We start from the raw sequence: 24,440 nt of genomic DNA, 5'->3' as shown, positions 1-24,440 counted from the left end.
GCTACTTTCATGGTCAGTAGTCTTAATGTGCATTTATAACTCCAAATTTGGTGTGTATGGAGAAGTTGTGAGGATGGGAAGTGATGAGGTAAGGGTGACTGGGGAAGGCTTATGCTTTATAATGCAAACTATTTTATTCAAGAAACTTACTTGGCAAAATGGTCTTATAGCGATTTTTAGTTCCATGACGGGGAATGTCAATTTCTTTGGGATCCACAAAGTTCATTGGTATTTCCTGCAAAAATAAATGATATCAAATTAGTATATCTGATGCTGCCACAAAGAAAATCTTCACAGGGGGCCATCTGATCCAGAACCCTACTGAACTTCAAAGTCATTTATAAAACAACAGACTACCACCTCTGGTTGACCAACACCCTTCCTTTCACAAACATATCAGCTGTACCCTGGCAAGTTGACTCTAAGAAACAGCTCGCTGTGTTAGAAAGTATTATTTTACATACGGTTATTAAAGAAACATATAAAACTTTGATTAGATTTTTAAAATTCTGTTCTGACGTAATTGCTAGAAATATATATAAACAGCTGAAAATGGACAATGTATTCAAATTTTTAAAAAATCTTTATATAAGTTACCAAAAATTTCATTATGATGGATTCTCTTTTAACATTGTATGACTCTGTCAGGATTATTAAAACCTCCCTCTAGAAATGGTAAATACAAAGGGAGTTTTTTTTTTGATTCAAGTGATGGCAATATAATTTTTTTTGTATTAAGGAATGGATTACAATTGTATTGTTCCATTTGTTTTTTTTTTCTTTTTTAAGTTTAAATTCAATTAATTAACATATAATGTGTTATTGGTTTCAGAGGTAGAGGTCAGTGATTCATTGTATTGTTCCATTTGTTGTTGTAAATGCAATATTTTTAGTGAAGGGCATCCGGACACTGTTTTCTCCCACTTAAAAAGAATACAAATGTTTTTACTCAGAATATATGTCATGGGCCTCAAATGATTGGAGAGGAGCAATTAGAGCAGAAATGGCTCTGTGGAAGTGAATTAGATCTTAAAGGTGAGCATCTATAGATGACTGGGACAAAGAAGTCATTAGCCAATGTTTTCAAAGGTCGAAACAAATATGTAAAGATCTGATTAGACAATAGTAGGATCTCTAGTTAAAATTCTGGAAAAGATTGCTTAGATAGATGTTAATGTGAAACAAAGGAATTTATTTTTAGATAACGCGAAATACTATTTTCATTACTTGAACTTTCTTCAATGGAAAATATAACTCAACAGCCCAATATTCATTGAAATGAAAGAAATTATCTACAAATCAATTTAATGAAAGAAATTATCTACAAATTAATTCAAATTGTTTTCAGTCAGTTTGGAAATGTGAGATCATGAATGTGGTCTACAAAGAGGAGTAGCTTACTTTTAAAATATTTCCTAAACTTGCATTATTTTAGATATTTATAATATTCATCCCTATTCTCTGCTTCAATGAAATATTATAACTTCCGAGTTCCAAGTTACCAAAAGAAGCGAAATTGTTGAACATTCAGTAGAAAGCACACATTTATGTTTGGTAATTTCAAGCACATCAGTCTGTTTTGGTAAAGCCATGACAGATCTTTCCTCCCCTGCTTCTTCCTGCTTTATGACGCACTGACAATGACCATCTCCCAGCATTATCCTTCTCTTTGGTATTCCTTGTTGGCCTCATCTTTCCTTTAAGGGCTTATCTCAAAAAACCTATCTGTGGTTCTAAAAAAGAATATTGGGTGTACTTTTGGCTAGCTGTGTGATCGTTCACTGGTTCTTTCATCTCACTGGGTTTTCTTCATATGTGAAAAGATGACACTCTACAAAGTCTAATTTTAAAAACTGCATGTTCATGTTTTACCTTGGATGCTTAATAATAGTTGATGAGGCTATTGGTAAAACTAGCCCACTGCTAGATATGTCATCATTAGAGTGGTTGCAAATATCTGAACAGACCCTGGGATGATCAGTTTATTAAAATCAACAGACTTGGCTTAAGATGTACAACCGATTTACCTCAAGTGATCTATAAAATGGATATTCCCTTTGGACAATAATTAGACCTAAGAAGGTCTAAAGCTCTCTGGGTAGACATGTGTTTTTCCAAATCAACTTAATCACCTGCAGCCCTGATGGGGTCCCTGAACATGCAGTGAACAATAAACAGCAGGCTCACCATGAATTCACTTTGGAGTAAATGTGAACTTGCCACGACGTCCCTCAGCTGTGATCTTGTGAGTATTCGGCTGGCTGACTGCAGATACTCCATTGCCACCGTCTCCCGTGGGGTTGGGATAGCCACAAAGGGTTCAACATTCCCCAAGCTACTCATGTCCAATGTAAGAGATACGTTGGATCCTCGTCTACGTTGGGGAAGACCGTTAATACGTTTAGAAACATGAGTTATTTTGATCACACAAATTTGTCTTTCGTACATATGCGCTCACTATTCAGTGAGAACTTTTCCAGAAATAAGGACCAAATGTCTTTTTCTCTTATGGTGCCATAGATTATTATAGCAACTATCTACAGTTTCCTTATAGGAAACTGGCAGGTTTTTTGTTGGAAGTAAGTCTGAATTGAGAAAATGCACTATAATTTACTAATGGATATACTTGCTAGATATATTAAGTGAAAAATTCAGGAAAAGCAAACATCACATTTGGTTTGAGAAATCATGTATAACACAAACCAGCTTTATTTTCCGTATGTCTGAGAGTTCAGTATAGAAATCAAATAGCCATTTTTGACATCAATATACTGTACACATGATCTCACTGGACATAGGAAGCTCAGAGGAAAAAAACACTTTGGTTCACATTATTGCCATTGAAATGAAGTTAAAAGTTTTAAAATGTATGTGCTATTTATAATTCTGAGTGAATCCCTAAAAAAATAGCATCTGTATCTTCCATTTATGTATGTATGTATGAATGCGTGCATATATATATGTGTGTGTATGTGTATGTATTTATTTAATTCTGTGATAAACTCCTGAAGATATTGAGATCACAGACTCTTATTCTGAGTTATAATTTATCTTCCCTCTGTAATTTTCCTCTTCTAGTTGGGAGATGAGTTGGAGCTCTTCCAACTTGTAAAGGCCCCTTGCGACTTGGATAGAAGGTGTGAGAGCTCTTAACAGTAACACTAGCTGTGTGGAACCGAGACTGAGGGTCAAAGTCAGAGATTATACTCACAAGAACTATTAAATTTAAAGGACCTTAGGTATTTCTGAGATGATCCAATATGTTTCCTAGTGGTTGGTATTCCAAGGAAATGGAGAATAGGGAAAAACAGGTCAAAACAAATGTAAACAAAGACAGTAAGAGCAAATACTAGGCCCAGGATATTTCATTCGAAGGGTGCTTTATACGCTTTCTATAGAGCATGACATCAGGAAATACTCATGTGGTAGAGCTTAATTTTCAACAATGGAAAATTATTAGAACATACAACAAAAACCCATTAAACAAAAGTATGTTAAGTTCCTTCTTCTTACGAATTGATATGTAATGTCATTTTTGTTAATTTCTACATGGTTTATAACTGTAGTTTTAATTCCTGCTTTGGCTTGATGTTTATTTATATTTTTATGAATTTATCTTCCTTATTAATTTCTAATAATAGTAAATGCAAATCATCCAACTTCTAATGTTTGGAATTTCTCAATTCTTTCTTTGAGACAAATACTGTGATAATTTTTTCTGAATATTTCATAGATACTTTTGGAGGCAACTGAACTGATTACCTATTTATATCTATCTCTCTATAAATTTATCTATGCACATATATATGCATATGTATATATACACACCACCTTATTTATATTATTATAATATATAATAATATATTATTATATTATATATATAATATATAATAATTATATATTATTCCAATCTATTTTTTCCTACTGGATTTCTCAAAGCTTGAGATGTATGTGATCTTCCCCAACACCTGTATTGTTATTTTCCTTTATAACCCTGGCAATTTTTACTTTCTATATTTCAGCCATTGTTTTATTTGAAAAGATTAGCAATTACATATTTACTATAAATTTTATCAATATTAAGTATTTATTTTCCTATTAATTCTACATTTTGTCTCACATCTGACTTTTTTCCCCGGTTTTATTGAGACAGAATTTATATACAGCACCATATAAGCTTAAGGTAGACGACATTAATGATTGAATTACATATATTGTGAAATGATTGCCACAATAAATTTAGTTAACATCCATCATCTCCTATAGAAACAAACAAAAACACCTTTTTCCTTGTGATGAAAACTTAGGATCCACTCTCATAACAGCTCTCAAATGTACCATACAGCAGAGTTAGCTATAGTCATCGTGTTGTACAGGACATCACATACATTACATTATTTATTACTTATTATTTGTCTTAAATGGAAGTTTGTATCACCTTCCTTCAATTCACCCTCCTGCCACCTCCCATCTCCAGCCTCAAAAAAAATTAATATTGATGACCTGTCTTTTTTTTTTTTTTGGCATGTTCTCAAAATATCTTTTCTAGTCTTTTTTACTATGTTTAATTCTTTTGAATCACTGTTAGGGTTTAGAGGATAGCATACTGGATACCCCATAAAATATCACTTAGCTGATAGAAGAGTTTGTCCCCTATCATCGTGTGTGTGTGTGTGTGTGTGTGTGTGTGTGTGTGTGTCTGTTGTGAGTGATTGACAGGGCCCCTGTGATTTTTGAGTAGGAAGTAAACAGTTGAGGAGGGTGAAGAGTGGCTCTATTCTCAGAGCAAGAATTTTTATCTATTTTTAGTGGGAAAGCAGTTTGTACAAGTTTCTCAATCCAGTTCCTCTGGCCTTTAAATTGTCAGAAATTCCTTCCTAATTCTGATAATACATTGTTTATTAGTTTTTAGTGTATTTGTAAGACTGCGGCTTTTGCTTGCTTCATACATTTTTTTAGTAAGGAGTTGGGACAGGCCATTTATAATCAGATGCTATTTTAAATCATTATTCCATCCAATCAATCTTCCGCCCCCAAAGAGTAAAGCGTCTGCAGTCTGTCCATTGAGTGACACTCAGTGCTATGGTGGTCTGGTAGAAAGGGAGGTCTCTTCTATCCAGAGTGGACAGAGCTGTGCAAGGAGCAGGCATTTGAGTGAAGCCTTGAAGGTAAAAGTTCATAGATAAATTTTCTGTAAGAGGTTATTCAAGGAGAGAGCCCCGCAGGAGAAAATAAAATGTGGAAGCAGGAAATGATAAGGCATCTTTGAGAAATGGCATATAAGCAGTTTGAGCTAGAGTTCAGTTGTATAAAAGTGCATTTTGGAATTGGGAGGCAGGGTTAGTTTGGAGAAATGAGAGAGAAGCAAGAGTCACAGACGTAAGAGTATAAAATGCTTGTCCAAACCCAGAAAAGAGAATTTCGAATGTCAGCTTATATAAACATCTAACGGCTTTCCACAGCATTCCCCGCCCACACTTGGGGGAAAAGAAGCCTCTGAGATTCCATGTCTAATAAGGTCCATTTGATCGAATGAACAAAAGTTCCGAAGATTCTGTGTGATAAAGTGAGAGCCAAGGAAGCATTTTCATGCAAACTGACTTAGTAAGGAAGAACGACTTTTGTCTGGCAAGGGAAGGAAGAAAGGAAACTAATATTTATTAAACATCCATGATTTGCCAAGCGTTGTTCTAAGCACTTTCACATATGCTATTGCCATCTCTGTAAGAGCTCTCTGAGGTTATTACTTTCCCCATTTTATGGGTGAAGAAATAATTAACTTAGGAACATGGACATGGAACAAAAATTCAATCCAAGCTAGACTACGAAACCCAAGCACTTTCTGATTCACTCCCCCAAAGCAAGGGTAGGGTGGGCAGATTATGTCAGGCTAGCCAGTGCCCTACGTGGAGCTGGGGGTCAGCTGTTAGGGGAAGGTCAAGACAACTGAAGTCTAATGTAGAGGCAGTGTACTAGCCAGAGTATGAATTCCAGCCTCACCGTCAGATTTGTCCGGGCTCAAATCCTGCCTCTCCCATGTCCTTCTGGTGGACCTTTGCTCAGCCTACCTAGCCTTGTTGCATCAGAATTTCTTCTTCTTTTATGAAGTGAGTAATTACCTTCTTCAGAGGCTTATTCCAAGGATGAACCCGACAGCGTAAGTACACTGCTTCTAAGAAGTGTTGCCTGGCTATTATTTTGGGTAATAATGGAATAAAGTCCAATATAATTCCCACCTTCTGCCTCCCTAAGGGATCTACTTTGAGAGATCTTAACAGAAACACAAAAATTGTTTATGCTGAAATTAACGTTTTGAAATGAACTGAATCTACACATTTGTCACTCCAGAAAAATACATCCTTCTTGATAACCTACCTATCTAAAAATTTCCCTTTATTATGGCAAATCCATTTCTCCTGAACCCTAAACAATTTCAGAACACTTCACCTCAACACCTCAGACATTGTCTTGAAGTTCAATTATGGAATTAATCATGTATAAGCTGTTGACCGTGCAGACAGCCTTCTTCCACAGAACAGCCCTTATCAAGGTAGTTCTCTTCTCTCTTGGCCATGAAATATTACCATAGGATGTCATTAACTTGGAAAAATCTCTGCTTTTGTTAATTTTTATTTTCAAGGAACAAATTAAGTTAATTGAAATACAGTGGAATTAGAAAATCAGATCAGTAGAATCAACTCAAAATATCTGTTCACTTCTTAGTCATGTCTTGTGCTTGCAGAAGACATTAAACACACATCTATATATGTTTTAAAGTGCTAATTTTTTCATTATAAAAGGAACACGTGCTCATTGCAGAAGATTAGTGGAACTTAGAAGTTTTAAAAAGGAAATTAAAATCACTCAGTCACATAAACTTCACTAGCTTTTAAACTGACTTTTAAGTTTTGCTATGTTAATGGCAATCATGGCAGTGACTTGTTGTTTTAAATTTTATTTCTTTAGAAATGGGGATAAATACATTTTGATATGATTACTATTCATTTATCAGTCCTAACCTTTGATACTTGTCTGTGGTCTTTCCTAATGTTTACATTGGAGCATTAATGTATTTATTGTTGAAGACTATGATATATAAGAAATTAAATATTTCTCAGATGTATATGTTGCATATATATGGTATATTATTGCCTTAAAACACCAAGGATTTTTTTAAAGTTATATCTACATTCAAACATACCAATCTTTTTTTTTTTTATGGTTCCTTGCACTGCTTTAACAAACATACAAATTCTGCTGGAAGCGTAATTTTTACTAAAAGTTAATCTTTTAATCTAGTTCTAATTTATTTTGGGGTAAGGTAAAGGTGTGAATCAACTAGATTTCTTTCTCCCAAATAGGTTATCAAGGTGTCTAACACAGTTCACTGAACAATTTGGAGAAGAGAGGTGTTTTATAATCATAGAATCTTAGGTTTTTAACCAGCTATTACTGACTAATGATCTGGAAGACAAAATGCCACTTTACTGAACTAAGAGAGAGGCATTTGTTTCCCAGTATCCATAAACCAGTGATAAGAAGTCAGGATCGAATCAGAAAAGACATTTCAAAAACAAAACAAACATCAGAAGTTAAGAGAAAATACAAATTAAGATGTGGGGGCTGGGAGAAATCTAACGGACTTAGAGGGAAAAAAAAATCGACAGAAATAATAAGAGACCTGGACCTTTAATAAAAACAGAATGTGGAAAACTAAGAACACAAAGTCCTACTGAGACTTTGCTTCTTTTTTGTTATGTAACTCTGGACAAACTGTTTAGACTTCTTTAAGCCTCATGATTGCTGTTGGACAGAAGGGAACATAATAAAAAGCTTTATCAAGCTCCTGTGGTAGCACCAATTATTATTTATGCCAAAAAAATAAATAAGCGGGAGGAAATTCAAAAGATACCAATGCAAACAATTGAAGGAAAAAGCAAATTCTTAAGGAAAGGTAAAAGGAATGCAATAAACAGCATGCTAATTACAATTAAGTAAAAAGGAAAACACGTATAAATATTATGGCCCAGGGCCACACATCCATTTCAGCAAGGGCTTATAAACAGTGCTCTGCTGAAATTGTTCCATTCTGCACCACTGCTCTTAATGACCAAGAAGTGGGAAGAAAATACAGCTAAAAATATTAGAACACTACAATTGACTTTGAGAATAACTCAAAATTAAGCATTGATTTTCCCAGTAGTTGGGGCTGTGTGCTGAATTTTAGAAGCTGGGTTTAGGCAGAAGGCTTATAGTCTTCAGCCCTGGGGCCAGGAGGCTATGCTCAATTCTCAGATATGGTGTTCCCTTTGCAGTGCCTCGCCCACCAGGACCAGTGAAACTTCAAGCCTTGGCACCTTGCTCAGTTCCAGATAAGGAATGGAAATGGGAGTCAGAGAATAAAAGGAAACAAATGATCATTTTGCCTGTAGTCCAGGAAGATGTGCTTCTGAAATTACTGGATTTAGAAATTAAGTTTCAATGGGGAGTGGTGGTAGCTGCTTATCTTGAAGTATTTGAAATGAGAACGGAAAAATATGCCCCTGAAGATTATAAGAATTTAGTCCAGAATGAAATCGAAGAGATCTGATCTTTGAGAGCTTTCCCAACCTTAACTCTTTTGTGGTTGTCATACTGTAAAAAATATATGCGATTCATTCAGAGCTGTCTTCATAGCTATGCACATTTCAATCCTACATGATGAGAAGTGGGACTTTTAATATTGGCGTCCTCTCCAGTTCTGAGCTATTGGGAGACTGAGATGTTCAGTCCTGCCTTTCCTCCCTCCTGGTGTGTTCCCTTTATGATGATCACAGATCTGACAGTCTTGGCTTTATCCCAAAGGTGAGCGAGCGTAAGCCCCTCCAACTCCATCTTGATTTTTTTTTTTTCCAACTTGATTTTTTTAAAAAATTTAATTTTCTTCCATTTGTCTGCATTTTCTGTTTTTAGGGTACTTTTAATAAAAAGAAAGAAAAAAGAGAAGTTTTTACTCACTTGCAATAACAAAGGAGGAAACAGTGGTGAGATAGAGACTTCAAGTCCCTTTACTACGCATGGCTTGACTAGCCCCCATGGTTCTTTGAAACATCTGATTCTACCACTTTTAAGTTCCAGAGGTCATGGTATTTAATGAACGGTTTGCTGTTTCTCTCCACCTCCTTACCTTCAAATAAACTATATATAGTACTAACTCCTTTTCTGGATCACTTGACAGATGAAAGGGTAAAATTAAAAAAAAAAAAAAAAGTTAAGGAGTGCTAGGCGTTTTAAATTGTGGCTTAAATTCAAAGCTCTTGGAAAGTCAAATGTGACACAAAATGCAGTGTTACTAATTTCTAAAAGCTGAAATAAATGAATAGATATTGTGACCATCCATCGTAAAATTTCCCAAAGGAAATCCTGTAGGGAAGAAATGTAACAAGGATAAAAGAGACCAACCACAGGCCCAGGAAGATGACAAATGAATTTCAGTCTAAAGCAAAAAGAAAATCTCACAACGAAGAGAACATTTTTTTTTTTTTTTTTTTTTTTTTTTGGTGTGGGAAATGATTGATTTCCCTACTTGAAAGCATCTACTTCACTAGGTGGAATGCTGCTCTCCCTTTTGAGTGATTAGATAAAAATTTTTGAATTCATACAATGATATCTGATTCTTTTATGCAATGTATAGGACAAGGCGAAATTTACAATATCCTTCTTTTATTGTTTGAAAATATAAAAGTCAGTGGGGTGCCTGAATGGCACAGTTGGTTAAGCCACTGACTCTTGGTTTTGCCTCAGGTCATAATCTCTGGGTCTTGAGATCAAGCCTCAGATAGGGCTCAGCACTCAGCATGGGGTCTGCTTAAGACTCTCTCCCTCTGCCCCTCCTCCCCTCTAAAATAAATACATAAATCTTTTTAAAAAAAGTCAAAACAATCGTAAAAAAAATAAACATAAATTGAACTTGTTATATTTTTCTTGGAGCACTGACCTTGGACTGTGAGTTTAAATCAGCACTCTGAACTTCACTTAAGCTCTTGTGACCTCGGACTACTTAATCTGTAAATGCAGCTGATAATAAAACTCACAGGGTCGATTCACATTATAAAAGTTAAAGAAAAAAAGATATGTGAACACTTCCAGCCCGTATCTGGCATAGAGTACACGTCTGTGAATGATTATAATAGTTAATGATGATCATGCGCTAATTCTTACTTTATCCTTAAATAGCTGTGTGCAAGCTATATGGCATAAACGTTGCTAAATATTTGAAGAAGGAAATGCTGGAAAAGTTGGTTAGTGATGAGAAGTCGGTGGCAGTGTTACATATGCAAGATCAGTGGCCTTTTAAGTGGACATCATTTTCATACCTCGAGCCCTTAAAATTCTTACCTCATGTCCTTAAAATTATTTAATTAAATTTTATTTTTATTTTTATTAAATATTTAATTACATTTAGTTAAAATTTAAGGATTTTAATTAAATTTAATTAAACTTATATAATTTTTTAGATTAAAAAATAATGCATATTCACTGTAGAGAACCTAAAACTAAAGATAATAAAAACAAGGGAAAACATCCCATAATACCAACACTTAAGAATGATCGCAAATAACATTTTGTGTGTATGTTCTTCAAGTCCTTATATGTATATATGGCATCATCTAGATTTTTACTCCACATATTCCTTCATGACCTGCCATTAAACTAAATATATCGTGGTTATCTTTTCTTGTCTTTAAATTTATTAAAAAACTATTTTCAAACACTCTGTAGTATTCCATTGTATGGATGTCTTGTAGTTTGTTTATCCAATACCTTATTTTTGGACATCAACTTGTTTTTAACTTTTCACAATTATAGACAAGACTGCAAATAAATAACCTTGTATCTAAATGCTTGTGCATTTCCATGATTATTTTTAGGTTGAGGAATTCCAAACGCTAACTCAAAATCTCTGAGTTTAAAGAAGTCACCAAACACCTGGAATGTGGAAGAGGCAGGAAGACTGACTCTTGGAGCTCATTGACATGGAATTAGCTCAGATGTTCTTCATCTATTGTTCAGACCTTTACAGTAGCTCCCTAACAAGTTTTGTAACTCTAAAATCTCTTAGTCTGGTATGTTTTCTTCCAGATTTCACCCGGATGATGTCTGAGCATTGAACATATGATAATCAAACTCTAGAGATTTTTTCCTCTGAAACCTTTTAGCAATTTTTCCATCACGTTTCCAATATATTCACTAAAAATGACTTACCCTGAAGTGTGAACTTCCTTGAGGGCAAAGACTGTAATCCTCCCTCTGAATCTCGTCCTGAATACATGGAGAGTAACACTTTCATTTTCTTTGTGTATGAGTGATTGCAAGTAATTGGTTAAGGTAATACTGTGTATAACAATTACTGTGTTCTGATGGCTTTTCCAATCCTTCTGAAGATAGGAATAGTGGGGGATCATGTTAGATAGAAGTTGGAAATGTAGAATGGAGAAGCCATGCTTTTCCAGGTACAGTAAGTATTACAATTGATATATAGTTTGAATCTTATTTAAGTGCCAATGAAGTCTAGCATTAACATCCAAAAGATCTATGATGCTTTTGTCAGTAAAAAAGGGGAAAAAAAGTAGTGCTTTGCCTTGTAACCAAGTATGATTAATTTTTACTTCTTTTTGGCATTTAGTATTGTTTTGACTGTCACTCATGGTGAGGAGGCTGTTTCCTTTTTAGCAGAGAACAAAATGATGGTAGCTCTAATTTTAGTTCCCAAGTTTAGTTTTTCCAAGTTTATATAATTAGTTTAGAAAAAGATGATGCTGAATGAACATTAATAAGTCTCAATGAAAAAAGCCATCCTTTCCGAAATAAAAAATCTTTCTTTGACTTTTAGCTGATGTATACATATACACATGCACAATTTCCTAAGTAACACAAAACAATGAATAGTTCTCTGCCCCTTTAAGCAATTACCGAAGAACTCTTAGTACTGAACATTAAAGATAAAATTAAGTTTATTCATGTACTTTCAGGATTATAATGACCCATTGAGTTCAGCTAACATGTAAAAACATCAAAAAATACACAACTAAACATAATAAGAACAATAAAAAATAAATTAAAAAAAAGAAAAAGTATACAACTCAGCTTCAGTTTTTTATATGTTTCTCATCTGGTTGCAGCCCCATTTTTTTTTAAAGATTTTATTTATTTATTTGACAGAGAGAGATCACAAGTAGGCAAAGAGGCAGGCAAAGAGAGAGAGGAAGGGAAGCAGGCTCCCCGCTGAGCAGAGAGCCCGATGCGAGACTTGATCCCAGGACCCTGAGATCATGACCTGAGCCGAAGGCAGAGGCTTAACCCACTGAGCCACCCAGGCGCCCCTGCAGCCCCATTTTTAAAGAAATGAAATTCTTAGGGAAATCCAACTGCTTTTTAAGTTAAAGACTTGTCAGTTAAAAACATTTATTTTACAATACATATGCAATTGACTTGGTATTAATTTTTTAGCATTAAGTGTATTTCATACATATGTAATAAATTATATGTTATAATTTTATATAATACATAGTATATATTATGTAAGTTATTAAATATATTACATACCATTGAGGTATAGTTGACACACAATGTTACATCAGTTTCGGGTATACCACACAGTGATTTGACAACTCTGCACATTATGTTAGGTTCACAAGTACAGCCACCATATTTTTCAGTTTTAAATAGCAACAAAGGGGGAATTTTATACCTCAATAGCACAATACAACATATAGCTATAAAGCTACCTAACTGACACTGATAATTCTGATCATTTGCAGTTCTACTGCAGTAAGGCAGTAATTTCAACTCTGGCTGCAGTTAGAGTGCATGTTGATAATACATCTCAGGAATTAATCATTGAAAAGAGAAAACTTGACTGCTTGGAGGACTCCGTTAAGCAGCAGCCACCCATATTATTTTTCCTCTTAAAAAAATCAGTTTGGTAAATTCTTCCTCTTGCCTCTGCACAGATTATCAGGCATTGTCTGCATATTTATATTAGAGTAAATGTCCACTTTGGGAGTCCTTGCATGCATGGAACTGTGTCATCATGATGGGAATAGAATAAGAGCTTTAGATATATGTCGATCAAGCATTTGTTCTTTAAATCTGCAGTATTATGCTGTTGTAGACATTCCTGAACATATTCTGTGATTAGAATCTCAACCATGCTACAAAAAGTAGCCAGTGTGATTTGGATCTTTGTGGAGCCAGTTGAAAGCTAAATTTTGACAAGGATAAACACTGCTTTCACCGCATCCAGATAATTAGGAATGTTGTATTTTTCATTTTTCATTCTTTTCAAAATATATCCTAATATCAATAGAGAAAGTCAATGAAACCAAAAGTTGGTTCTTTGAGAAGATCAATGAAACTGACAAACCTTTAACTAGATTGAGCAAGAAAAAATAAAAGACAAGACTCAACTGAAGTCTCAAATAAAAGAAGGGACATCTCCTCCCACTTTACAGAAATAAAAAGAGAAGACTATGAACAGCTGGATACCAACTAGTTAGATAACACAGATCGACAAACTCCTAAAAAGACATAAGCTACCGAAACTGATTCAATATGAAATAAATAACTCGTAGACTCACCTAAATAGAACCAAAATAAATAGATTGAGGGTGCCTGAGTGGCTCAGTGGATTAATCTTCTGCCTTCGGCTCAGGTCATGATCTCAGAGTCCTGGGATCAAGCCCCCGCATAGGACTCTCTGCTCAGCAGGGAGCCTGCTTTCCCCTCTCTCTCTGCCTGCCTCTCTGCCTACTTGTGATCTCTCTTTGTGTCAAACAAATAAATTAAATAAATAAACAAATAAATAGATTGAATTGATAATTTTAAAAACTTCTTATAAAAAAAAAGCCTAGGACCAAAGTGACTTTAGTGGATTCTACCCAATGTTTAAGGAAGTATTAACATCAATCATTCAAAAACACCTTCAAAAAGGGGAGGAAACAATTCATACCTCATTATATGAAGCCATTATCAGCCTCGAATCAAAGCCAAAGAATATAAAAAAATTACAGCTTAGTATTAATAGGAACCGACATCAATATGAGTCTATACCCATATGAATCTAGATGTAAAATCTAGATGTAAAAACTCTCAGCACAACATTAACAAACCAAATTTAGCAACATATAAAAAAGATTACATAGCATGACCAAATAAGGTTTATCCCAAGAATGCAAGGTTAGTTTGATAAGCAAATAAATCAAACAATGTAATAATGCCATATCAAAAAGATAAAAGACAAAACCATATATCATCTCAATAGACTTAGAAAAAAGCATTTGATAAAATTCAACATTCTTTTATGATAGAAGCACTGAAAAAACTGGGAGTAGAAGACAGCTTCTTCAACCTGATGTAGGGCATGTTTATAAAACACCATAGCTAACGTCATACTTAACAGTGAAATACTCAGTTTTCCTTCTAAGATAAGGCACATTTTCTTGTGCAAGTAAGGCACAAGTACTCTTCCACTTCTATTCAATTTTGTACCAGAGATTCTTAGCCAGGGCAATTAGATGAGATAATGAAACAAACAAACAAAAATTTTGATTGGAAAGGAAGAAATAAAGCTGTTCCTATTTGCAGATAGCATGATCTCATATATAGAAAACTCAAAGGAATCCACAAAAAATCCTAAATATAATGCTCCAGTTCCACAAGGTTGTATGATATAAAATCAAGAGAAGAAATCAATTGTATTTCTCTATATTGGCAACAAATACCAAAAATGAAACTAAGAAAACAATTCCATTTACAATGTCATCAAAAAGAACTAAATATTTAGGAATAAATTTTGCAGAAAGTGCAAGGGTTGTGCACTAAAAACTGCAAAACATTGTTGAAAGAAATTTAAGACCTGAATAGATGGGAGGGCACCCCATATTTATATATGAGGAGACTTAATATTAAGATGGCAATATTTCTGAAATTGATCTACAACCATCAATGCAGTTCTTGTAAGAATCCCAGCTGACTTTTTTGCAGAAATTAACATGCTGATGTTAAAATTCATATGCAAATGCAAGGAACCCAAATAGCCAAAATAATCTTGAGAAGAATGAAGTTGGAGGACTCATGGATCCTGATTTCAAAACTTACTACAAAGATACACTACCAAAACAGTGTGGCATTGGCATAAGAATAGACATATAGGTCAATGGAATAGACCTGAGAATCCAGAATAAATAAGAAAAGATGTTCAACATCATGAGGCATTATGAAATCAAAGCCACAAGGAGATACTGCTTCACTCTTGCTAGGATGACTATAATAAAAAAGATGACAATGACGAGTGTTGGTGAGGATATGGAGAAATTGGAACCCTCATACATTGCTGGTGGGAATATAAAATGGTAGAGTAGCTTTGGAAAACCAGTTTGGCAGTTCCTCAAAAAGTTAGACCTATAGTAACCATATGACAAGTAATTCCAGTCCTAGGTGTAGACCCAAGAAAAATGAAAACGTATGTCCACACAAAAACTTGTACATGAATGTTTATAGCACCATTATTCATAATAGTTAAAAATGGAAACAATCAACTGGCAAATGGATATACCAAATGTGGTAAAGCCATACAACATAATATTTTTCAGCCACAAAAAGGAATAAGGTACTTATACATGTAACCACATGAATGAACATTAAAAACATTAAGTAAAAGAAACGACAGAAAAGGTCCCATATTTCATCATTCCATTTATATGAAATGTCCAGAACAGGCAAATCCTTAGAGATACAAAGAAGATTGGTAATTGCCAGAAGTTGAAGAGTAGGGAACTGGGGAGTGAATGCTAATGAGTACAAGATAGTGAGAAAGTTCTGGATTTAGAAAGCGGTCAAAAAATTGTCAAGACCTTATAATCAATCTTTTATAATTTTATCACAACATCATTTTAATAATAAAAATGCCTATTTATTAAAAGTTGAATAAAATTTTTGTTGATTGTTAGAGAGAAGGAGGGAAGGTGAGAAGGATGAAGGACTAGAAGGAGGGAAGGAAAGAAGGAAGGAGAAAAATACGAGCCAGAGTACTGAAAATATTTTGCAGAAAGACTGTTTTTAAATGCTAAGAGCTATAAAGCATCACTGGAATATATGCGTAGGCCCAGGGACAGTGGCAGCTCTGATTATTTGTGGGACATCTATGGAAAATGTTTTAGCCAACATGAATATGTGCTTGCCTAACACAACAGAAATTTTAGAGAATAAAATCTTATAAAATAAGGATCATGTATGTCAGTAACAGTAAATTCTCATCATAGGCTTCATGAGTGAAAACATAGGGCCATTTTATCACACAGCTCAAGATTCCGTATATCTGTATCACTCTGCCTGCTTAGTAATAGGCAGAAAATTTCTTAGTAAAGGTAACCATGGAGACGAATTTTCTTCATACATCTCTGAGTTGTTGTGATGACCCGCATCGCTTTTACTTCAGTGTATGTCTCTCAGTTTCTTTCCGCTTAGATATTAAATTTAATTAAAATCCCTTCACGTGCGCGTGCATGCACACACACACACACACACACACACACACACACACCAGAAATCTCTAAGGGTGTCCTCTTCTCTCAGAGCTCATCTGGAACCTCTGCTTGTTATGTTATGTTTCCAGTCAGAGTGCAACTGTCCTCGTTTCTGCCCCCTCTGGGTAGATGGTGGGAGAGGTTGCAGGAAAACAGAAGGAAGAAAAAAGAAAGCATTGATTTTTACAGACTAGCTCATCCTCCTAACTGGCGTCAGACAGGAAGGCTGACTTAGTTTCTGCGAGTCCAGGAGCAATAAGCAGCTGGGCCTGCGTGAAAAGTGGCCAGGCTCCCAAAGTGGTCATGTGGCTAGTAATGTAATAATGTAATGTAATAATATAAGTGCTACAAATGATGATGAAGATGATGATAGCACCTAACGTTAAGTAAGCTAAGCTGGCAAGAAGTAGCTTACTTGTATTAACTCATTTAATTTCTACACTAATTTTTGGGAAAGGTAGGATATTTTCCTTTTTTGTTATGGGGAAGGTAAAGATGTTAAGTAATTTATCAAAAGTCATAAAGTAAGGTATGTGAATAGAGGTAGCATGGTTCCCGATACTTCATTCTCAGCCACAAAGCTGTGATGAAATTAGTGCAGCAACAAGCATTTATTGAGTACCTACTGTTTTCCTAGAAACCATGTTAGGCCCTAAGGAGGTGGTTGCTGCCAGGGTTAATAGGACGTGGCTTATGGTCTTGAAGACCTGAAGGGCTGTAAAGAAAGAAACCCTTAGAGATGGTTTTAATATGATGGAGCCTGTCATGGGAATACAGTCATGCCTAAGAAGTTACAGGAATAGAGGTTATGTACCAGTTTTCAAGTTATGTACTGGATTTCAAGTTCAAATCCTTGAACTTCCTTTTAGTCATTAGAGAGGAACACTTATCAAATTAAATTTTCACAAAGAAAATTTTTCCATTTATGGAAAACAATTAGGTATTTTTAAAAAGTAATTAAATTTAATATCTATCTGAAAGCTTCTAGAAGTCCCTCACTCGCTGAATATAAGAGGCAGATATCTTAAGTCATCAAGCAGGGCACATCAAGTCATACCTTCACCTAAAATGAACTAAGTCCAGATTGTGAAAATCTACCATATCCAGTTTCCCCAAATGTTTATCCAAGAACACCAGTTTATTTAAATACACATTCCTGTGTTTGTTCAGGGCTCATTTAAAAGTGTACCACCCAGGGGGCTTCTCTCTGGCGCAAGCGGTAGTATGAAGCTCTTAATCTTGGGGTCGTGAGTTCAAGCCCCACGTTGGGTGTAGAGCCTACTTAAAATAAATAAAATGAAATAGAAATATTTAAAAAAAAAAAGTGTACCACCCAGCAAGCAGTTATGGGCTTTGGTCACTTAGAATGCTTTAGGAATAAGGCAGGATGAAGGTTGCCTTCTCAAGTCGTTGACCTTTCACCTTGGAATTTCAGAGTAGGGAGTTGCTTCCTTTGGCCAGTGAAGAGTCAATGACTTTGCTGGGTTACTCTGTGGCCACTGATCCTATCTAAAGTACCATCACTTCTCAGATGGAAGGAAGGCCTCAATTATGTGGAAGAGTGTTGGCGATAAATAGAGTGGCACTTGATTTGATTACCATGATTACCTTCTTCCCAAAGCAAATACACAATCATGTTATCAGTGATGCCTAGTACAAGTATAGATGGTTAAATATAAATTATTAAACACAGTTGCCAATAGTTAAAATAAGACTTTCCCCTCGTGTAAGTAGGGATTTGTTGATTTGAAGTCATTCATAGTAATTCGCTTTTATTTCTGGGTCTTCTCTTATCCGCCCTCAGATGGAATAATTGCAGGATCTCCCTGAAAACCAAATGGCCATTCACCCAAATGCAGATATCATCCATACCAGAGTAAAGAATTCTTACTTTGGATACTGTGTTTTAAATCTATATGATGGCCAAGGAGCAGATGGACTGGTAGAAAATAAATATTTCTGGAATGCAAAATGACATACACATTTTCAAGAGTGAACTGAAATTTGTCATGGAAAGGCCACTTTTATACTTGCTGTAGGAAATATATCCCTTTGCTTTTCCATAAATAAAAATGTTCTAAGTTAGCATGTTTCAACCAAATCAAATAAAATGAAAAAAAAAAAAAAAGCCAGAAGCCATATCCCACTAATTTTCTAGAAACAGCTAACATTTTGATATAAAATTAATGTTATATATGCTTTTCCCTGCCTCTATTGAGATATAGTTACATACCATAAAATTCACCTTTTTGTTCAGTTCAATGATTTTTAGTATAGTCACAGAGTTGTGTAAGGAGTGTAGCAGTTAATTTATAACATTTTCCTCAGCCCATAAAAGTAACTCCCTACCCATGGACAGTTACTCCCTGTTCTTCCCTCTTCTCAGTTCTTAGAAACCACTGATCTACTTTCTGTGTCTTTGAATTTGCCTATTTTAGACATTTCATATAAATGGAATCATGTAACATATGACCTGTTCTGTCTGGTGACTTTTACTTAGCATAATGTTTTTAAGGTTCATTCATGTTGTAGTGTCTATCACTCACTAATGCATTTTTTTTTATGACACAGTAAATTCTGTTGTATGGATATACCATACTTATTTATTTATTTATCTATCAGTTGATGGACATTTGGATTGTTTCCACTTTTGTCTATCATAAATAACTCTGTCAAGAACATTTGTGCATGCATTTTTTGGTGGACATATGTTTCATTTCTCTTGGTATGCACCCAGCAGTAGAGTTGCTCAGTCACAGGACAACTCTAGATTTAATTTTCTGAGAAACTGCCAAATGTCTTCCCAAAGTGGCCACACCATTTTACATTCCCATCAGCAATGTATGAAGGCTCCAGTTTCTCTACAAATTTGCCAATGCTCATTATTATCCATACCTTTGATTACAGCCATCTTAGTTGATGTGAAGTCATATCTCCTTGTGGTTTTGATAGTACTTCTTTAATTATTAAGGATGTTGAATGTCTTCCCATGTACTTATTGGCCATTTGTACATCTCTTCTGAGGAAATATCTATGCAAATCTTTTGCTCATTTTAAAACTGGGTAATTTGTCTTTTTATTTTTGAGCTTTAAAGTTATTTCTATATTTTGAATATTAGACCCTAATTGAATATAGGATTTGCAAATATTTGTACAATTTTGTGAACTGTCTTTTCATGTTCTTGATAGAATCTCTGATGGTTAATTTTACATATCAGTTTGATGGAGACGTGATGGTCAGATATTTGGTCAAACATTATTCTGGATGTTTTGGAGTGAGACTAAAATTTAAACTGCTAGACTAAAGTAAAACAGATTGCCTTCTGTAATGTGGGTGGGCCTCCCCAAATCAGTGGAAGACCTGAATACAACAAAAAGGTTCACCCTCTCCCTGATAACAGGGAATTAGTCCTTCTTGACAGCTTTTGCATTGGGACATCAATTTTGTCCTTTGTACTCAAACTGAAACATGGACCTTTTTTTGAACCTCAAGCCTGCCAGCTTTAGACTGGAAATACACCACTGGCTCTCCTAGGTCTCCAGCTTTCTCACTCACCCACAGATCTTGGAACCTGCCAGATTCCACAATCATGTGAGCCAATAATAAATCTTATAATAAATCTCTTTCTGTGTGTTTGTGTGAGTGTGTGTGTCTACACACATCTGTTTCTTTGGACATCACTGCCCATGGTCTCTCCTTTTTTTTTAGGCCTTTATTTATTTATTTATGTAATCTCTACACCAACGTGGGGCTCAAACTCATAACCTTGAGATCGAGAGTTGTATGCTCATTCCACTGAGCCAGCCAGGTACCCCACTACATTGTCCTTTGAACACAAAATTTTTATCTTGATGAAGTCCAAGGCACATATTTTTTCCTTCATGGTTGTGTTTTGAGAGAAATTACTGGTTAATCCAAAGGTACAAAGATTTACACGTATGTTTTCTTCTAAGAGTTTTATAGTTTTTAACATTATGTATTGGAAAGCTTATGAGAGTAATGATGTACATTTTACAAATAATAAATATATGATAACATACATGTTGATAAATATCTAATGACAGATATTTATTTCCAATTCTTTTTGCTATTACAAACAATGTTACAATGGGTATTTTTGAATTCTATCTTTGTTTATTGGTTTTTTTTTTAAGATTTTGTTTATTTATTTGACAGATAGAGATCACAAGTAGGCAAAGAGGCAGGCAGAGAGAGAGGAGGAAGCAGACTCCCTGCTGAGCAGAGAGCTTGATGTGGGCTCGATCCCAGGACCCCGGATCATGACCTGAGCCGAAGACAGAGGCTTTAACCCACTGAGTCACCCATGAGCCCCTATCTTTGTTTATTTGTGCAAATATGTCTGAAAGAACAATTTTGAGAACTATAATCATTATAAACTTCTACTATATATCAAGAATGGCCAAACTGAATTTTCTTTGTTATTTAAGACATAAAAAAAGGAACCACTTTACCTCTTTTATTGCCCTCTCTACTGGCTTCTAAGCTTTTATAACAGGACAGCATTATTAGAATATTGGAATTACGATCACACTATAAAACACTTGGGTTGATTCTACCATATCTACACTCTAAATTTACCTTCCATTTCCAGGTATAATTATTAGTAATTTTCATTTTTTCCTATTGTTCAGTTAAAAAAAAAATAGATGCATCTCCTCTAAAGTTTATTTCTTTATAAATCACATGCAGGTACTGTTGCACTTACATATTATGCAAATTATAAAATATTTGCAAGATTTGAAATAGGAAAGGGCACAATGAAAATAAATATAAATAATTTCTCTAGTATCTTTTTCTATATCTCCGTGGACCATTCTCCACACTTCTTGGTGTGGACACACACATTTCAAAACCATGGTTTGGATGATCTAGACTTAGGTAGTGGCTTCTTTCAGCTACGTTGGATATACATGATGGTGAGAACCTGAGATGGTGTAACAGAATATCTACCATATCAGCTATAATCACCATTAATGAAAGGTTGCTTTAAATAACATTTTAGTTGTCTATCAGGGAAGCCATTTCAACCCATCTTCTTGATATACAACTGGTAATCATTAAGTTTTCACTACAAGAATTTGCCATCCAAAGGATGTCTATAACTGTAAAAACAAAATTAAAATGTTCTAAATTTAATATATTCAACGGCACTTCTCCAAGGCAGATGGCAATGGAGAATATGTAAAAACAGGCTTTGAACAATGACTACAAGAATATTCCCGTTTCTCTAACAAACTATTCTCCTTCAGGTATCGTTTTATAAGTTAATTCATTGTTTCTTTTTACCAGAGACCTCAACATAGAAATCCTAACCTGTGTCTAGACAACTCAAGCTCTGAAATATTCCATTTTTATTTTTAGTTCTCCAGGACATGTTTCTGTGAATGTTATAATAACCAGCAAGGAAAACATACATACATATGTAGAGAGAGAAACCATTTTTCAGGTAAAGGGCAGCTAGAAGACTAGAATAACTTTAAATGCCAACTGTCACCTGAGCATGTTAAGTGGTTCTAAGCTATACCAGTGACATTTCATCCTGAAAATGGTCAGATTTGATGATAAAAGTGAACTTCAGAAATATACGAATGAATCTAACTCTTAAAAGACTCTTAAGAGGGATGACAAAGTACCTAGTCCACATTTGGCAAATAAAAACACAGGAAGCCCAGTTCGATTGGAAAAATAGCTGTAACTGCTGATTTTTGTAATTTAATTTAAAAAGCAGAATACAGGACGTTTAGGGTGCCCTGACAAAGTCAGTAGAGGATGCAAGACAAAATCATGAAATACAGGACATGTCCCATATCTACGGAATGCCTACCAAAGTGGGACACAATTGACTTAATTTTCAATTCCTTTTATGCATGTATGCCTTTCTTTTGTGTATGGCAGAGATTTAAAGATGTGGGAAGGGAAATAAGGATGAAGTACCCAGAGATTTTCGACTCATTAGAAATGAATTGTTTCTTCTCTTTATCATAATGTTTTTATTGATTCCAAATAAAAAAAAATGCTTGCTTTTATTATGTACTAAACAATCTCATGTAAAACCTAATAGCTTGTCAGTGGTTTTCCTTTAAGAATGCTTATTGATTGCCAGTATGAATAGGGATCCATGCTAAGCAACGAAAAATAACATCTTTTTAAAAAAATCTCACACAGTCACAGTCCTTGAAAGGTCATCAAGTTAAAAGTCTGGCTGCGGATGAAATGAATTTTTTAAAAATATATGATTTTGATTTGAATGTTCTATTATATATTGTATTGGGAATTGCTTCTTGACTGTTGGACATTGGAAACCACAAAGTACTGTAAGTCTTAACACTGGTAGTTATACTTCTCAAGAAAGGTTTTTTTAAAAAAGACTTCATGGGGGTTGCCTGGGTGGCTCAGTGGGTTAAAGCCTCTGCCTTCGGCTCAGGTCATGATCCCAGGGGCCTGGGATCGAGCCCCCGCATGGGGCTCTCTACTCAGCAGGGAGCCTGCTTCCCTTCCTCTCTCTCTGTCTGCTTCTCTGCCTACTTGTGATCTCTGTCTGTCAAATAAATAAATAAAATCTTAAAAGAAAAATAAAATAAAAATAAAAATAAAAATAAAAAGACTTCATGGTCCGCTGTTTTACATACAAATACACACTCTTTTTGTGTCTTACCATTCTGGGTTGAGTATTTGGTAGGACATTTTGAAACACTGGATGTTACATAAATTCTTCATGTCTCACGTGAAGGAAATGTACTCACTCTAGCAAATAGTCTGCAACAATTTAAATATTTTGAGTTTGCCCACATTATAGATGAGGTGAAATACATATAAAACTTGAGAAATGCAATTCTAATGGAGAAATAGAAGAACACATAAATTTGTAGACCGAAACATTTATAGCAGGTAGCCTATGTTTGAAGTATTGTACAAAGCACGATGTGAAGGTAAGTCCTTTGAACTTTTTTACTTTCACATGTCTGAATTATCAACGCACACATTTCCCACCAATTCTACATGTCAGATAAGAACATTCGGAGAGCCCTCAGGGAGAGAAAAACGAGGTGCTGAAGACAATCTGTTCAAACGGATAGAGTTCATTAACCAAATACTACTGACCCACTCCTGGAGTTCAGGCCCACACCTAACAAATTCCAAAAGTTCTTCAGACCTCAGCAAGTCAAAATATACTACGGAAATCATTTTTGACAAGAACTCTTGGGCTAAGCTTAAAGTAATCAGTATCTGGTTGGGACAGGAATCACCCAGTATCCTGTGGAGGAAAACAGCTGACACGAGGGCCATTCCAGCTTTCCCTCATAATCACGCTTTCTGGGGTACTGCCAGTTCGCTCCTGGGCTGCCCTCAGTAAGACGCACCACTGCGGGAACCCAGAGTTCACAGATGCAAACGCTGCAAGGCTCCCCACACCCACCCTTTCCTGCCCTGAAATTCCCTCATCTTTAGTTCCACAGCGACCTTGCGCTGTATCAGGAAACCCCTTTTCACTGAGAATCCTCACGGAACGTCTAAAACTCCTTGAGCAAATTGTGTTACTGTTTTGTTAGGAGGGGGAGAAAGAGAGCAACAGATCCTTCTCTTTTTTTTTGGAATGCAGAGTGCAAAGGCTGAAGCACCCAAATCCTCCTGCTCTCCAGTCCCTCTCTATTAAATCTTTACCGCTGCTAACAAAGAAGTAAAAAAGCCTTTTGTGGTTGATCTCACAGAAGCATCTTCTGGAGGGCCAAGGACAGGAGAGCTGGGAAGCGCTGTTGAGTGCATCTGCCGTGTGAACAAACATTATCCCTGCTGGGACCGCCTTCTGTAAATGATAAGGGATCTCAGAGAAGGGTGGTGGTCGTGGTGGTGGG

General features: G+C 35.3%; 1 protein-coding gene across 3 annotated transcripts in view; it reads right to left on the bottom strand.

The window, feature by feature from the left end:
• PTPRR (protein tyrosine phosphatase receptor type R) overlaps nucleotides 1-24,440 on the bottom strand; it is a 235,446-nt gene that overhangs the window by 40,863 nt on the left and 170,143 nt on the right. For all 3 annotated transcript variants that reach the window (XM_032854799.1, XM_032854800.1, XM_032854801.1), the window contains 2 exons: nucleotides 2,188-2,374; nucleotides 151-235 (listed from right to left, as the gene is read on the bottom strand). In XM_032854799.1, the coding sequence (XP_032710690.1) occupies nucleotides 151-235; nucleotides 2,188-2,374 (272 nt within the window). The remainder of the gene's footprint in view (nucleotides 1-150; nucleotides 236-2,187; nucleotides 2,375-24,440) is intronic.

Source organism: Lontra canadensis, unplaced genomic scaffold (assembly GCF_010015895.1).
Source record: "Lontra canadensis isolate GAN:19392208 unplaced genomic scaffold, GSC_riverotter_1.0 scaffold9, whole genome shotgun sequence".
Taxonomy (NCBI): Eukaryota; Metazoa; Chordata; class Mammalia; order Carnivora; family Mustelidae; genus Lontra; species Lontra canadensis.
Note: the sequence above shows the minus strand (reverse complement) of the source record. Positions and strands in the feature narration are given on the sequence as shown.